The sequence below is a fragment of the Solanum verrucosum genome, unplaced genomic scaffold (genome assembly GCF_900185275.1).
Source record: "Solanum verrucosum unplaced genomic scaffold, falcon-dt-bn FXZP01000040.1, whole genome shotgun sequence".
NCBI lineage: Eukaryota > Viridiplantae > Streptophyta > Magnoliopsida > Solanales > Solanaceae > Solanum > Solanum verrucosum.
Window position 1 is genome coordinate 2,352,479 of NW_026020323.1, and position 16,825 is coordinate 2,369,303.

Consider the following 16,825-nt stretch of genomic DNA (forward strand, 5'->3'; position numbering starts at 1 on the left):
TCCTGAGTATTGGGCCTAAAATTCAGCTAGGCTGGGCCCAGAGAAAATGGGTTACTCTGAAGCCCAAAATTATCAAGTCTTATTTCCAATTTCCTAGTGAGATATTTTATTTTATTTTTTAAGCATTTGAGCATTTTGTATAACTATTAATAATAATATTTGATCCACCTTGAAAACAAGTAATCGAGTGTTTTAAATTATTTGTCGGATTTTGATTTATATAGAGTTTTAAAAATTAAATTAATATTTTTAAATTTTGTAGTTAATTTTTAGTTTTAAATATATCACGCGTAAAATTTAGATCAAGAAGTTGTCAAAAGAAAGAAAATAAATTATTCTTTATAAAATGAATTAAAAAGAAAAGTAAGATAATAAAACAGAATGAATATTTCTTTTTGTTTCAAAACTATATTATATTACAATTTTCTACAATGACATTTTTTAATATTTAAATCAAAACCAATTCATAGATTGTTTAGGGCTCAAGGTCCCAACATCAAAATTTCTTATTCACCTACTAAAAAAAAAAACCTCAAGTATTTAGTTTACTTATGTATGATTTTTGAATCAGTAATTATACATCGTATATTTTTCAGTTTTATAATTATAATAATAGTTGGAAGTGCTTGGTAATATTGATCATCACCTTGATAAGTTGTTGCCTCACCAATTATCTAATCAGACATGCAATAGTTTACTTCACAATCGAAGTCTGTAGTTTACGTCCAGTCTAGCCTAATTGAACTATGGAAAAGAATAGAAGAAACATCTAGCTACTTCATGCTTGCTCCACTTGGTTTGGGAGAATATAACATGATTGGTAAAGCTCCGCTCTTGTAATTTAGTTATTGTAATAACATATTGGTTGTCTAATTGTTCAGACAGTTATAATATTATCTTGTACGTAAATTGGTAACTCACTTTTTCTAAGTAATGGAAATGAAGATTGAAACTTGCCGCCGAAAGAGTACTAAGACACAAATTGACTGTCAAGAATGTAAAAGAGGTAGGATGGACAATTGATCAAATCTAATATGGACCATACATGAATGATAGTTGGAGTTGACGGCTCTTCTAGGATTTCCTCATCTGAGATCTAATCTTTGGGAAAGAAGATCAAGTTAGCCTTTTGTGAATAACTTGATGCACTATCTCCCTTCAACCCTTTGAGTAAAATGTGGTTAAAGAATATCATGAAACGAAATTCGTAAGAACTATGAGATCATCCCAAGAACGTCTTAGAAATTCAAAAAAAAAAAGATTTAATTGATAAATGGCCATTTGACATCGATCCTTACAATTTCGTTCGACATTCCAACAATTTGACCATTTTGGTCAACTTCGAAAATGAGTGTCCATTTGTGCATTTTTAACTTAAAAAAATGATCATTTTAACTTTGGATTATGTTTGCAAGCATGAGATATTTGCAAAAATACAATTTAATTATAAAATAAATTGTTTTCATTTGAGATGAGAAAAGTTTCTGAATAATAAAATGAAAAGTCATATTGTGCCATTAAAAAGCTGACGTTGGAACAACTGAGAACCTCACAGCAGGCTTATTGGATGATTAAAAGGTGTTTTAATTGACAAGTTGATACTAATTGATCCATTGAAACTTTATGCATAACTCAATCGTATTCATGTGACAAAAAAAAATCCAAAAAATAAAAGGATCAAATTAATATACTCCCTCTATTTCAATTTATTTGACTACTTTTTTTATTCCGTTGAAAAAAAATGACCAATTCATTTTTTAGCAACTATTTAATTCTAACTTTTTCCACTTGACATATTTAAGATCACAACATTATAGAACATTTTGATACATTTGACATATCTTTACTATAAAACCACATAATATAAAAATATTCTTTATTTTCTAAAAAATTCGTATCAAATCAAAACAAGTCAATTAATTTGATTTGATTCGGATTAATTTAGATAAACAAACCGACCAAACAAACTCATGACATCCTTTAGATAGTTGAGTGGTAGTTTTGGTTATAAACACGTTTCTGTCAAATTATGAACCATTAAAGAACACTGACTTATTTTTTCTTTTTTGCCCGTTTAAAAAAGAATGATATATTTTTATATTAACTTTAAAATGCCATTTTTTATTTTTAATGAAATGATTCATAACTATATAAATATGTGTTAGTTGATTTTAGATCACAAATTTCAAAATTATTTCTTTTCGGTCAAACTAACTCGTATAAAATGAACGGAAGGAAGGATTATTAATAATATAATGCATCATTATAGATTACTTTTGAAACAGAGGAATTATTAAGTTCCCTGTTTCGATGGCACATGAAGAGGAAGAAGATGGCCCTGTATACACCTTGGAAGAAGCACTTACAGCAGTTGGAATTGGCAAATTTCAGTATATGGCAATGTGTTATGCAGGTCTTGGTTTCATTGCAGATGCAGTTGAGACTATGATTCTCTCTTTTATAGGACCTGCTTTAAGGTCCCAATGGACACTTTCTTCTACTCAAGAAAGCCTTATGACTACTGTCGTTTTCGCTGGCATGTTTATCGGAGCTATTTTTTGGGGATTCATCACGGACTGTTATGGAAGAAGGCAAGAAATTGTTGGAAATGTACAATTTTTATTTTGTTTATTATATTTGAGAATAATCTAATTTTATTGTCTGTGTTAACGAACAGGAAGGGTCTTTTAAGTATAGCAATAGTGAGTGCAGTATGTGCAGCGCTCAGTACTTTTTCTCCAAATTATAATTCGTTGCTTGCTGTGCGTATGATGGTTGGAGTTGGAGTTGGTGGTGTACCTGTTTATGGATCTTGGTTTCTTGAATTTGTGCCTTCACAAAACAGGGGAATGTGGACGATTATCTGTTCAGGTTTTTGGACAATTGGAACAATACTTGAGGCTTTATTAGCACTGGTACAATATATATCATTTGGAGTTATCTTCTAGATGTCTTTCTTTTGGATTTGTTTTTCTTTGATGCTTTCTCACTTATATATCATACCTTCAACTAGTACCATCCGTAAAGTTATGACACCTGAGCTTAACTCAACCTCAAAAACTAGCTCATGAGGAGAGAATTGTCCAAGTCTATATAAGGAGACCACCGGGAGCCTAAACAGGGATGGACATGACTCTGATACCACCATGTAAGGATATGGCACCTGGGCCTAACTTGACCCCAAAAACTAACTCATGAGGGGAGGGATTGCCCAAGTCCATATAAGGAGACTAGTCCATTCCCCAACCAATGAGGGACTTTTACCCACTCTAACACCATCTGCATTTATGTGAAAATCCTAAAAACAGAAACAGTTGGAGGAACGGAACTCTTAAGCAGTTCTTCTCCTGCAAGCATGTACTACTGCACAATTTACTTCTGATTCTTCGTGCTGGAAGCAATTTTCTTCGTTCTAACCTTGAGGACTGTACAATGCAGACAAAACAGTAATTGTTGTAAGTTGTCACCAAAATTCTGCCGTAATCTCATGTATTCTTATTGGTTGTTATGTTGCAGATGATTATGCCAAGATTGGGTTGGAGGTGGCTACTGGCTTTATCATCCATACCATCATTTTTAGCACTTTTGTTATTTGTATTTACAGTAGAATCTCCTAGATATCTGTGTGCCATGGGTCGAACAAGCGATGCCTGTGATATTTTGAAGAAAATAGCTGTGGTGAATAAGACACAACTTCCTCCTGGCAAGCTTGTCTCTTCCCAACTGACTGAGGAATTGCTTTCTCCTGGAAAAAACAAAATTTCAAGTGTTAAATCAGGCTTCTCATACTTACTGGTGCTTTTGTCCCCTGCATTACTTAGAAATACCCTCCTCATATGGGTGGCTTTTATTGGAACTAATTCCTCATATTATGGCATTATATTGCTGACCTCTCTGTTTAGCAGTGAACAATGCCAACACTCGTCAACTGCTTTGCACACGAACGATGATCAGAGCCTTTATACAAATGTGCTCATCAATAGTCTTGCAGGTAAAACAATTTTTCTTTGCTTTAGTCATATTCATCCCAACTAATTATTAAATGATTGTCTTTTACTTAGCATTGATCCGATAACATGTTGTAAAATCTAAATTACCCTATTTGGTTTCTAGAGATCCCTGGGTTTCTTTTATCAGCTATAATGGTGGAGAAAGTTGGCCGGAAATTCAGTATGGCAGTTATGTATGCTCTATACTTCCTATTCCTTTTACCACTTCTTGCACCTCAACTGTCTGCTTTGACTACTGCCTTGCTATTTGGTGCTCGTGCTTTCAGCTCCGGAAGCTTCCTCATTGTGGGAGTCTATTGTCGAGAGGTAACCATCAATCCATATCATCATGCAATTTCTAGGCTTCCTGTTTCATTGCATATATAAACAAAGTTGACTTCATGATATCAAGATTATGCTTCATTTGTTTGAAGAAGCTTAAAACTTTTTAGTTGTTTTTAGGCTTCTAACTTTGAGATATAAAAAATTCTGAAGCCAGACTCATGTACTGAATTTGAAAAAGAGAGCGGAAATGCTAGTGAATTTGGACTGCAGTTCTCTTCTTCTAATTTGACAAGTGACAATGAAGTTCTAAAATGGTTAAATTTCAGCAGTGTTACCGATGTTGAAGTGTGTATTCTTAAACAAATAATAGTCTAGTTCATGTGAATCATTTGTGTTTTCTGGTTCTTGATCAGTGAGAAGAAAAAAAGAAAATTCTGAGGTAAAGGTCTCTTTTGAGTTTTGTGACATCTTTTCATGAAGTATTGTCTTGGCCTCTTCGCCCTTTTTTTCTGTTGGCTGAGGGGTATGCGACAACACATGTTGTCTACTACTCCTCATGTTGATTCTGGTATTTCGGCAGTCTGATTGAGACTTATTATATAATGAGGTGACTTTGATGCAGACTAACCTTCTGAGATGCATCTTTAATTGTTAACTGCTAAACTTATGCTGGATTTTCAAGGGCCATCAGCTCATTAGATGCAAATGCTCTAGTCTAGAGACTTAAGTTTGTCATTTTAATGTCTTTTATGCAGATATATCCAACATCTGTAAGGTCAACTGGTATTGGAGTTTCAACTTCTGTGGGAAAAATAGGGGCCATGCTTTCTCCTATCATTGCGGTGCAATTGGTAAGAGGGTGCCATCAAATGGCTGCAATCATATGTTTCGAAGCAGTTGTAGTTTTATCAGCAGCCAGTGTTCTGCTCATTTCAGTAGAGACAAAGGGTAGGGTACTATATGACACTCTTGGTGTCTAAATGTTTTAGACTTTTTTTATTTTACATGTATTGAAAATAGATTGGACTGAATCAGTGTAATGAAGTTTTACTTGCATGAATCATTGATCTTGGTCAATTCTTCCTTTATGAGCTAGTGTTTAGGTTGAATTAGACACAATGGTCATATGTTCGTATTGCTCTAGAGCCATACCCATTGGTCCTGTTCATGTGTGTTGGCCCCCCGGTGTTATGTTATTCATGCTCCAATTGTTCATTCCTAGGCGTGTGGAGGAGGAGTGTTAATTATGTTCCAACTACATTAGGTTGAGGCCTAGAGGATCTTGCTACAACTTTTGCTTTATCTTTCTCAATTCCAAGTTCATTTTTTTTTTGTTTCTCACCCAGTGTCTGGTATCTGTTTTGGAGCTCGACTAATTCGGAAATATACCACTTTGGAGTTCATACTCATGAATCCAGGTTCTATGATAATGTGTCCAAAGTATTCTATAGTGTTTTTGTTGTAGAAAGATTAATAATGCCTCAAGATGGGTTTCCAAAGATTTACCATACATCATAAGATCATTATAAAAAAAACCCGAATATTTTCTTAGAAAATCTATTCCAGTAAATCCAAAAAAGAGGGAAATGAGACGTGATTGGCCAGGCAAATAATAAAATATGTGGAGTATATTATTTGCGTATCTATTTCTTAATGATAAATATCATTTAAAGTTTTATTATATTATCCGTTTTTACTAACTTGTGTGACGTATAGTGAAAAATAAAAACTATTATATATTCAAAACAAAATTACATATTAAAATTCGAGATGCTTGACGAGTTCATAATTAATTGTTTAATACTACTAATATTATCACTATAACCTTTTCTATGTCCTCTTTTTGATGATTAAACACACAATTTATGAAAAAAATGATATATTAATAAAAAAAGAAGAAGGAAAACACAAATATGAGCATCCAACAACTCCACAAATAATTTTTATTTATAGAGTGATTAAGTCATAAAAATTAAGTAGAAAGGAGTTAATGAAACATGCTATTTAAGTAGAAAACGTAAACAGATAACTCATAAAATATAATTACATATAGTAAATAAGATAGACTTTCTTTTAATTATATCAAACAAAAAAATAATTTTCTAAGCCATGTTAGGTATTTGTCTATATCTATTTTTATATAAGAAATAAGTTTTTCCATCCACTTTGACTTCACTTGAAGATGGCAATAGAGCAAGTGGAAGAAGATGGTGCTGTGTATACAATGGAAGAAGCACTCACATCAGTTGGAATTGGTAAATTTCAGTATATGGTATTGTGTTATGCAGGTCTTGGTTCTATTTCAGAAGCAGTAGAGACTATGATTCTCTCTTTTATAGGACCTGCTTTAAGGTCCCAATGGTCTCTTTCTCCTACTCAAGAAAGTCTTATGAGTACTGTCGTTTTCGCTGGCATGCTTATCGGAGCTTTATTTTGGGGGTTTATCACAGATTGTTATGGAAGAAGGCAAGAAATGTACAATTTTATTGTATTTTGATGTTTGGGAAGAATTTAATTTTTCATTATTAACGAACAGGAAGGGGCTTTTAAGTATAGCGTTAGTGACGGCTGTATGTGCAACACTCAGTATCTTTTCTCCAAATTATAATTGGTTGCTTGCTGTGCGTATGATGGTTGGATTTGGAGCAGGGGGTGGACTTGTATATGGATCTTGGTTTCTTGAATTTGTGCCTTCTCAAAATAGGGGAATGTGGATGATGATTTATGCAGGTTTTTGGACAATTGGAACAATACTTGAGGCTCTATTAGCACTGGTACATTACATATCTTTTGCTTTACTAATATGAATGTTTTTCAATATGATGTTGTTGATCTTCCATTTAATCGCGCCTCCAAATAAATTGGTCCTCTATAGGAATTTTCCATCACTCAAGCCACTGTGACGTTTTATCAGACGTTAGAAATAATAACAACATACCCACTGAAATTCCTTCCACTAGGGCTGTTTCCAAAAGAATGAAGAAAGCATAGCAGTTAATAAGAAAAGTAGTGTAAAGTCTACAAGAAAGGACAATAGCAACAAAATAGTGTGATAATTGAAACACAATATGGCCAGAACTACAAGGGTAAGACTAATACTAAGACAGGCACTAACAAGCCTAGTATGCCCACACATCCATCTCAATATCCTCATCTCCACAACATGCATTTTTTGAACGTGTGAGTCCTTGACTGGCCATCACTCCACCCCATACAACAAGGACGATCAAACTACCACTCTATAGAACTTACTTTTAAGTTTAGGTGGTACCTTCTTATCACACAAGACTCTAGAGGCAAGCCTCCACTTCATCCCTGCCACCCCAATGCAAAAGAAATTAATTTATCGGAAGTAATCCTTGTTCATCCCTACTGCAAGAATGTCTTCTGCATCAGGTACGCTTCTAATGACAATGTTATGTAGAATTCTCATGTTCAAGATCTTGGTATTTATATTTAATTTACATATAGCATGTCTGTATATGCTTAAAGTTATGTTAACAAAAAATATGCAGATGTGTTGTGGAAGTAAGCGACTCAGTATAATCTCTAGATACTATTCTTTTTCAAAATAGTATAACTACTTTGTAAGTTGCTGCTTATAAGTTATACATATTCATACATGAATGTGTTTGCAAAGAAAAATATGATTAAATTAAGAATTTCACTAAGGTTGTTTATGTTGCAGATGATTATGCCAAGATTGGGTTGGAGATGGTTACTGGCTTTATCGTCCATACCATCAATTGCAGCACTTTTGTTATTTGTATTGACAGTAGAATCTCCTAGATATCTGTGTGCCATAGGTAGGACAAGAGATGCCTATGATATTCTGAAGAAAATAGCTGTTGTCAATAAGACACAACTTCCCCCTGGAAAGCTCGTATCTTCTGAAGTGACTGAGGTGCATGAGGAATTGATTTCCCCTGGGAAAATCAAAGTCTCGATTCTTAAATCAGGCTTCTCATCACTACTAATGCTTTTGTCCCCCGCGTTACGTAGAAATACCCTCCTCATATGGGTGGTTTATATTGGAAATTCCTTCTCATATTACGGCATTATATTGCTGACCTCACTGTTTAGCAGTGGACAATGTCAACATTCGTCAATTGCTTTGAACCTGAATGATGATCAGAGCCTTTATACAAATGTGCTCATCAATAATCTGGCAGGTAAAACAATTTTCTCTTTACTTGTGTCATATTCATCTCAACTAATCAAAAGTTTACAGGTTCTAAAATCTAAGTTATTCTATTTTGATCTCTCAGAGATCCCTGGAACTCTTTTAGCAGCTATAATGGTTGATAAAGTTGGTCGGAAATTCAGTGTGGCACTTATGTGTGGTTTAAGCTTCCTGAGCCTTTTACCGCTTCTTGCACCTCAACTGCCTGCTTTGACTACTGCCTTGTTATTTGGTGCTCGTACTTTCATTTCTGGAAGCTTCGTCATTGTGGATGTCTATTGTCGAGAGGTAACTATCATTCCTTATAATAATGCAAATTTCTAGACAGTACTCATTCCTGTTTCCATCCAGTCAAACTTGATGCGTATATAAGAAAGTTGACTTCAAGATTATGTTTCATTTATTTGAAGAAGTTTAAAGCTTTCCAGTCTTTCTTAGACTTCGAACAGGTAGAGTGGTGTGTATTTGGAACCACCTGACTCTCAAGCCAGATGCATGTATTGAATTTGAAAGAAAAGTGGAAATCTCTCTTCTTCTTGTTAGTTGTTAGTATATGTTGACAACTATCTCATTTTAATGTCTTGTATACAGATATATCCAACGTCTGTAAGGTCAACTGGTATTGGAGTTGCAAATTCTGTGGGAAGAATAGGGCCCATGATTTCTCCTATAGTGGTGGTGCAACTGGTAAGAGAGTGTCATCAGACGGCTGCAATCGTATGTTTCGAAGCAGTTCTAGTTTTATCAGCAGTCAGTGTTCTGCTCTTATCAGTAGAGACGAAGGGTAGGGAACTAATTGATACTCATGATGTCTAAAGTTTGGACTTATTCCATTTTACTTGTATAGACGTTTACTCTCCACTTTAGAGAGGAAAAAGAAATGATAAATATATTTTTATCACTTTCAATTACCTGTGTAAGATTGGATTTTATGAAACTTCCTCTCATTTGCAGCTAAATCATTTATAATCACTCAAGATTCAACAAATAAACAGTTGAAAGCATGATGTTTGGTAATAGTATACCACAACACCACACACACGTCTTCCTGAAGGTCAACTTATCTCATTTCTATATATTACATTTAGAAGAAAAAAGAAAGATAAGACCTACCACATTTTCTGCATAATAATAAAATAAAGCATCAGAGATACTAAAGGTAATCTATGGGGTCAGGGTGGATCTGCATGTAACGTCTTCAGCACCTGATAAAATTTGATCAAGGTAAAATAAAATACAGAGATATGTATAAATACACTTACTATTCTATTATCACTAATCAGAATCTTAAATTCAAGAAGAAAAGGAAAACAAAAGAAGATACAACACAAAATCAAACAGTTTCTTGTCATAACTTTCTCCCCTTTTTTCTATCTGAATAAAGAAATTATGCCTCATAGATACATACACATGCCAGACTTTGGAATCACTTCTGTTTAGCCTTCCCAAATCCTTTACTGCCTACAGTTTCTCTTTCCATATCAATCTGTAGTCATGGGTTGACTGATGCAGCACCTGAAACGGGCCTTTCTGACTGTTGTCAAGATTTCTATTTCTGCAGCCTCGAGCATTCTGACCACCTGAGAGAAGGGTGGTCTATTGTCAGGGTTACCATCCCAGCAGCGAGTCATGATTTCACCTAGTACGGGTAAACAATCATTGGGGATGGTTGGACGGACGCCTTTGTTGACAACTGCAAAAGCTGCCTGCACAGCAGTCATGTTCTGGAAGGGAAGCATCCCCGTTAGAAGCTCCCACAGAACAATGCCAAAACTATAAACATCAACTTTCTGCGTGTAGGGTCGGTGCTGGATCATCTCCCTGCAAAACACAGTAAAATGCTCTCAAGTAGCCCACAACACCACACACATGCTAAACCACAACTAGGAGCAGTGTATTTCTATTTTGCAAAACACATGCAATTCAGAAAGTATTGCTAAGATATCAATACTGCCAAAAAAATAAATTGCTAAGAAGTGAATAGATAGTTTTTCAGGGGAAATGTGCCAGGTTGTTTCCTTTTCCAAACAACCTAAAATCAATTTTTGAATATATTATAATTGGATGTGATTTCCAAGAGTGGCTACACATGCCAAGCTACGAGCCTTATTCGACATGAAGATTGCAACTGGGACAACCTTTATAGCATCAACTTTGGTACTTGGCAAGTTCCCATCTATTTTCCTCAAGTCATGCAAGCTACTCACACACTACTCATTCCTCGCACAGGGAAGAATTGCATTCAAAAATCTTGTGCCATTACAGCAAAATGGTCCATCTCAACTGCAACAGCACACTTAAACATCACCAGAGCCACTAGATACGTCCATGCCTATCACAAGCATTCTGACAGTGTCTTATATTCACCCACAAATACTATCTTCTTCAATTAAATGTCGGAAAAGATTGTCCAATTGGAAATGAAAACTTCATCTGTCATAATTCTTTGACAAATGCAAACACAATCATAGGCATTTGGACAGTGTCTTATAGGCACCGATAAACACCATCTTCTTCGACTAAATGTCGGAAAAGGGTTGTCCAATTGGAAATGAAAAGCTTCATTTCTCATATTTCTCTAACAAATACACACTTAATCTCCAATCCTCTTAGTTTTAAAAAAAAATGTAATTTCATCTCCCAAGACAAGTTTCATCTCTAATATTGTGTTGAAAGCTAAACCTGGAAACTTATTAAACAATTGTATCCTAGAGATATATCCACTGATACTCTTCTTGAAACTTAATTATGTAATGGATCTCCAGCCAATGGAAAAGGATATAACTCTTATCTTTCAATTTCTTTTCATCCTGGATTGCTTATCTAACTCAAGTTACACATCCTAACTGCCACATCAAGCCCAGGAAAGAAAATAATAAGCTAACATAAGGAATACCTTTTAAAAAAGCTTTTGTAAAGGCTAACATGAATATTATTCTAAGGGCTCTAAACCATTGATAAGCTCAGATGTCTTGGGTCCGGCTATATGGATTTGCAACCACTATGCTCTATTCAGTCCCAAATTGAAATGAACATTTTGTTTTTGTCATTAAAACTTTACTATAGTTATCAAACAGGGACGTTGGTAATTTTACTAGTTCTTTATGTTTTAATCGCATGATTATAAAGTTTATCTGGCAACTGCTTAAGCTATCAAGTATGCAAATGCAATGATTGACACATGACACTACAGTGTACCCATACATACAGAAGTGTAATTTCTTAGTAGACAAAGTTAGAATATTCTTACATATGTGAATATATACCTTCAATATTTTTTTATGACAAGGGAAACCCGCAACCGCTACCCTTTGGGTGCGCACAGGGTAAAACCCCTGCTCCTATGCAATAGCTCGCAAACCACATAGGAGAGGTAACCCACACTAGGCAAGCCCGGTGCGACGAGCTCGACCCAGAAGGCAAACCCCTTGCTTTCGCTGGCAAGGGGTTTCGAACTTGAGACCTCCAACATGGAAGTCCCAAGCCCAAACCACTGGGCCACCCCTAAGGGTAAACCTTCAATATTCTTGTGTGTTTTTCATGTGAGTGTACACATGCAATATCAGCCTATCTAAATCCTTTAGAAGATTTGACGCATGAACTTTTCTTTCATACTTCTCCGAGAAAGAGAGAGAGAGAGAGAGATTTAAAAACCTGACAGTTCTTTTAAGAAAAGATCTACACTGCTTGATCGCTTTAGATAAGGCAGGGAAACCATGATATCCAGTATGCATGAGACAAGCATATTAAAGAATTGACTACTAATCTCCAATTGTTTTAAGGAATATAGCCTGCTTGACAAGAACATAGAAATGTCAAAACATGCGGAGAGGCATAATAAGTTACATTACCTAAATATGCCTTAGAATTAAACTTCATTAGTTTAAAAGTATGTATATCTGAAACTACCTCAAGCGATGCAAATACCATTTCAGGGAGGACTGAGGAGCAAACCTGAACGCGTAGTGGTTCCAGTTTCAACATTATTCAGGTGAGATTTAAAAGGTAGTGTGCAGAAACATTTGACAGAATCCAATGCGAGAGCACATGCTAAAGTGCAAAAAATATTCCCTCTCATACTTCAGAGATGGAATATATGAACTCCTTGAGGCGGTTGAATCTTACACTGAACAAGATCCTCAATAACATGAAGAATAATCCACAATAGGGGTACGAACAAGAATCTCCTACTGCAATATTCACAAGGGACTCTGAAGCAAGAATTGATGAGATCTTTGCTCTAGCCCTTTTGCTTCCACAAGAGAAAGAGAGCCAAAGTAAAGAGAGATACTTTCAAATAGGAAGGAGCTAGGACAGTTATTTTGGAATAAAAAAAAACTTTTCGACGAAGGTCTTTCATTATTCTACTCATTAAATGTACTACTATAATGAGATCACAAAAATGTACCAAACCTAAGAAACTTAACCAAGGGACCTCACAAAGAGCAGGATACTTATCCAACAACTAGATTTGAGCCCATTACTAAGAGGCAACACTTCAGGACCTGTTCAAAAAGTAGTGGGGCACAAAAGCAAGGGGAGGAGCCACTTGTAGTACAGATGTCTCATTAAGCCAGGAAGTTCCAAACACATTTCTATATTCAAATAAAACTCATCCCCCCCCCCCCTCCCAAAAAAAAAAAAAAACACTCATGTGGTGCAATTACAATGTTTCTCCAGGTGGGTGAGCTTAACTGAACTGAACAAAAAAAAAAGAATTTTCTAATAAATGTGAGAGGGGCATAGAAAAAGGTATTCCCGAGTACCGGGGATAAAAGGGCAAGATCACAACCCTTCTACTAGGAGAAGGCTGCCTTAACTTTCATTTCAAGGAATTTAATAGTTCAAAACATGAAGTAAAAAATGATTTCTATTAGAATAACCATGCCTCAATCCAAAACTATATTACTACCCAATGCTCTATAACTTACACCATGAACTGTAAAGTTCATTTGAGATCATTTAGGTATTCGAGGATGTACGGTACAACTTTAGACAAGAGTTGGAAAACCATCTATTGAGAAAGGAATTCATGTAGAGGCAGTTAAACTCCTCCCACTTAAGGTAAAAGCCTAATGTGGCAGACTTTATTCATTTTTTATGATTGGAAAGTTGACACTCGGTCTACCAAAGAATTTTCTTCATGCATTACCAAGAGCAGACAACGATTGATTTCAATGCGTCTCCCAATACAAGTAAAGGCTAGGATGATACAAGTCATCTATTGCATTGAAGAGTCACTCATAGGCCAAGTGGAGTTAAATTTAGAAGCTATCATCAATCACAATAAAGCTTTATACACATGGCCAGCCAGATCTACAATAAAATAGCTACAACATTAGATTTCTAGACCTAATTATAAAAACTAAACATAGGTGCAGCTTCAACAGGTAAATTTCATCCTGATCACCTATATCCAGATACAGTTGGCACTTACTTATGGCCGTTCAGGAACTTTCCACAAGCATTAGAATTCTCTTCACAAAATCTTGAGAGAAAGAATATCCTACAAAAGATCTATAAGGAATACATGCTCTATTTCAGTCTTCCATGTCCATGTAATCTTTCATAAGACGTTAAAACCAGATATCCATATGACTCGAACTAAAAAATTCAATGTACTCTCAGTAGCAATATCCAGGACACAATCTCAACGCAAATGATAGTAGATGCCATGATTATACAAGTTGTATTTTTGCCAATCTACTCTTCTTACTTGCATTGTTTGAAATAAGGCAAGGAGGAAAAACAAATCTTGGAGCACAAGGTGTGGCCTAGTGGTCAATGAAGTGGTGCGACCAAGGTTTAGACAAAAACATCTGTCTAAGACTTGGCAGACCAAGTTATCTGGTACCCATGTTGGCGGGAGGTAGCAAGTACCTTGTGAATATCCGAGGTGCGCACTAGTTGGCCCGGAAACAACGTTATAAATAGAAACACTAATCTTGGAGCTAATTCTGTTGAATTTAAGTTAAAAATATGAGATGACACACCCAAAAGAATAAGTTGAACCACTTAATCTGAAGTGCCTACAACTACCAAACAGAAATGGTTAATATTTCTCAGTTTGATTACTGTTACATGGAACGAGCGCCATGAACAATTTATTACCAGTGAGACCCTAGAATTGCAGAAGAGGGAACAGAAGATGAGAGACAAATATATGGTGAAGCCAAAAAATATATAATTAACTTTAACCCTTAAAAAGTTTAGAACAAAGGTGACAGATGATGAGCTTATGTATACTGATCTAACTGGAACATTCCTTAAAAGCACATGAGAGTGAACTACGGTTCATCTCAACACATCCTGAAAACAAATTCCATGAGCTAGACTGAGTTAAGCATGCAAAACCCACAAAAAAAAGAGGAGTTTTTTGACACTTCTAGCAAGAGGCACAAATAACTAAGTTTAAGGATTGTCTGGAAGAAACAACTTCTCTCTCTCTCTTAGCAATACCAGGCATACAATAGGAACATTAAACACAATCAATCTGGGTTATTCAAAAGGTTATAGAGTACTTAAACGCGTCACATTTTGCCCCTGCGGTTAGCTCAATTGGCAAAGGATGAGGAATTTGTGTCATAGGTCACAATATGAACAGTTTGCTAAGCGAATTAAGGCCAATATTTAGGAGGAGGAAGGTAAACAGGTAAAGGGATGGGTACATCATCCCCGAGTTTCAAAAGCTCCAGTTGGCTCCAGGAAAAATTTAAGAGGAGGGTGGAGGGGTGGGCCCATCATCCCCAGGTTTTGGAAGCTCCATTGGCCCAAAGGTTTGAGGGAATCCCGACAGGTTTCTCGCTCATCAAGAAATAATAATTAAACCCATCACTTTTTCACTTTAAATCTATCTTTAGGCAATGGAGGTGCAAGTATATTTAGATCATTAAACATAAACATATCTTATTGCCACCATTTCTCTATTCTCTTAGATAAGTTGAAGGCAATTGCATGGCAAGCACAAGTATGTAAAACAACAACGAACCCAGTGTAATCCCACATGTGGCGTCTGAGAAGGGTAGAGTGTACGCGGACCTTACCCCTACCTTGAGAAGGTAGAGAGGTGGTTCCCGATAGACCCTCAGCTGAACGAAGGATAGGAAGCGTACTGTATGCAAAACATTTGAATGAATTTTACAAAAAGAAGGAAACTGAAACCATGAAAGAGTCTATGGAACAGCCGAAGTAGCTCTGTGTTATGGCTGATATTTAACATTTTGAAAGAAAAATAAAAGCAAAAGCTCTGTATTATGGTTTTGCCAAAAAAGAAAAAGGCTAGACTAAGAAAATCACTTTTCTATTTTTTTTTGAGAAAGGTAACAGTAAATAAGACAGTCGCATCTAACAAGGTTGCTAAAGGGTTAAAGGCTTACGGAGCCATCCAGCGGTATGTTCCAGTCTCTGGTGTCATTCCTTCTGTCTGCACCTCAATACGAGCAACCCCAAAGTCCGCAATCTTGATTGATTTATCAGCAGAAATTAATAAATTATCAGATTTCAGGTCACGATGTATCAGATTAAGGCCATGCACATATTCCATACCCCTTGCCACATCCAAGGCCTGCTTCACTGCTAACTTCAAGGGCACAGATCGATTTTGTCGCCTAGTGAGAAACTGACGAACTGATCCTCCTTTAGCATATTCAGTGACAATACACCACACCATGGGTTTACGGCATGCACCAATAAACCGAACAATATTTGGATGTCTCAACCTTGCCAACATCATAACTTCCTGCTGAAACTGCTGCTCCATCAAGTGAGCCCTCTCAAGATCATTCTCTGGCCTCTCTAGAAGCTTGATAGCAACATCCTCACCATTGTAAGTTCCCTTGTACAGTTTACCAAAAGCCCCTTGAGCAAAAGCTGGCCCCATGTTGAGCTTCCTCAGATCAATTGTCCACTCATCATAATTCTCAAGCCCATTGGTAGGAAATCGAGGATCCATCAACGCTTTAGCTAGGGCATCATCACTCAACCCATGAGAAGTTTTGCCCTTATTTACACTAGCTGCAACCGAATAGTTATTGTGGACACGCTTGAGACCCTGATGATTTAAAATACGAGTATGTGAATCATTTGATCCAACACTACTATTATCCATCGACATTGCAACTGAACCTCCACCATTGCTCATCTGCAAGCTCCCATAACTGTCGATTGACATATTTGACCCTTCACCAAGCTTATGGTAAAAATTTTGTGTGAGACCATAATGATCATGGTTCTCATTTAAGTCTATAAGTCCCGCAAACTTTGGAGCCTCCAGCATTTTCCCCTCAAAGCAACTGCAGAAAAAAAACTATAGGTTCTTTGGCATGAGGATTTGTTAGTCAAACTTTAACAATCCACAATCCTGTAGAAA

The 16,825-nt window shown here is 36.0% G+C and overlaps 3 protein-coding genes across 3 annotated transcripts; 2 read left to right on the forward strand and 1 right to left on the reverse strand.

Annotated features, from left to right (window-relative positions):
* Window positions 1-2,272: 2,272 nt before the first annotated feature.
* On the forward strand, window positions 2,273-5,254 carry LOC125835527 (organic cation/carnitine transporter 7-like). The gene is made up of 5 exons (XM_049514657.1): window positions 2,273-2,591; window positions 2,678-2,915; window positions 3,517-3,991; window positions 4,114-4,316; window positions 5,030-5,254. Exons 1-5 carry the CDS (start codon window positions 2,311-2,313, stop codon window positions 5,252-5,254), a joined length of 1,422 nt encoding a protein of 473 aa, XP_049370614.1. The 5' UTR covers window positions 2,273-2,310.
* A 1,196-nt stretch (window positions 5,255-6,450) lies between these two features.
* Window positions 6,451-9,359, forward strand: LOC125835526 (organic cation/carnitine transporter 7-like). The gene is made up of 5 exons (XM_049514656.1): window positions 6,451-6,740; window positions 6,811-7,048; window positions 7,963-8,446; window positions 8,543-8,745; window positions 9,049-9,359. Exons 1-5 carry the CDS (start codon window positions 6,457-6,459, stop codon window positions 9,271-9,273), a joined length of 1,434 nt encoding a protein of 477 aa, XP_049370613.1. The 5' UTR covers window positions 6,451-6,456; the 3' UTR covers window positions 9,274-9,359.
* Window positions 9,360-9,678: 319 nt separating this feature from the next.
* LOC125835465 (serine/threonine-protein kinase STY13-like) lies at window positions 9,679-16,816 on the reverse strand. The gene is made up of 2 exons (XM_049514590.1): window positions 15,834-16,816; window positions 9,679-10,278 (listed from the first exon to the last, which is right to left on the reverse strand). The coding sequence occupies exons 1-2, from the start codon at window positions 16,730-16,732 to the stop codon at window positions 9,939-9,941; spliced, it is 1,239 nt and encodes a 412-aa protein (XP_049370547.1). The 5' UTR covers window positions 16,733-16,816; the 3' UTR covers window positions 9,679-9,938.
* Window positions 16,817-16,825: the final 9 nt, after the last annotated feature.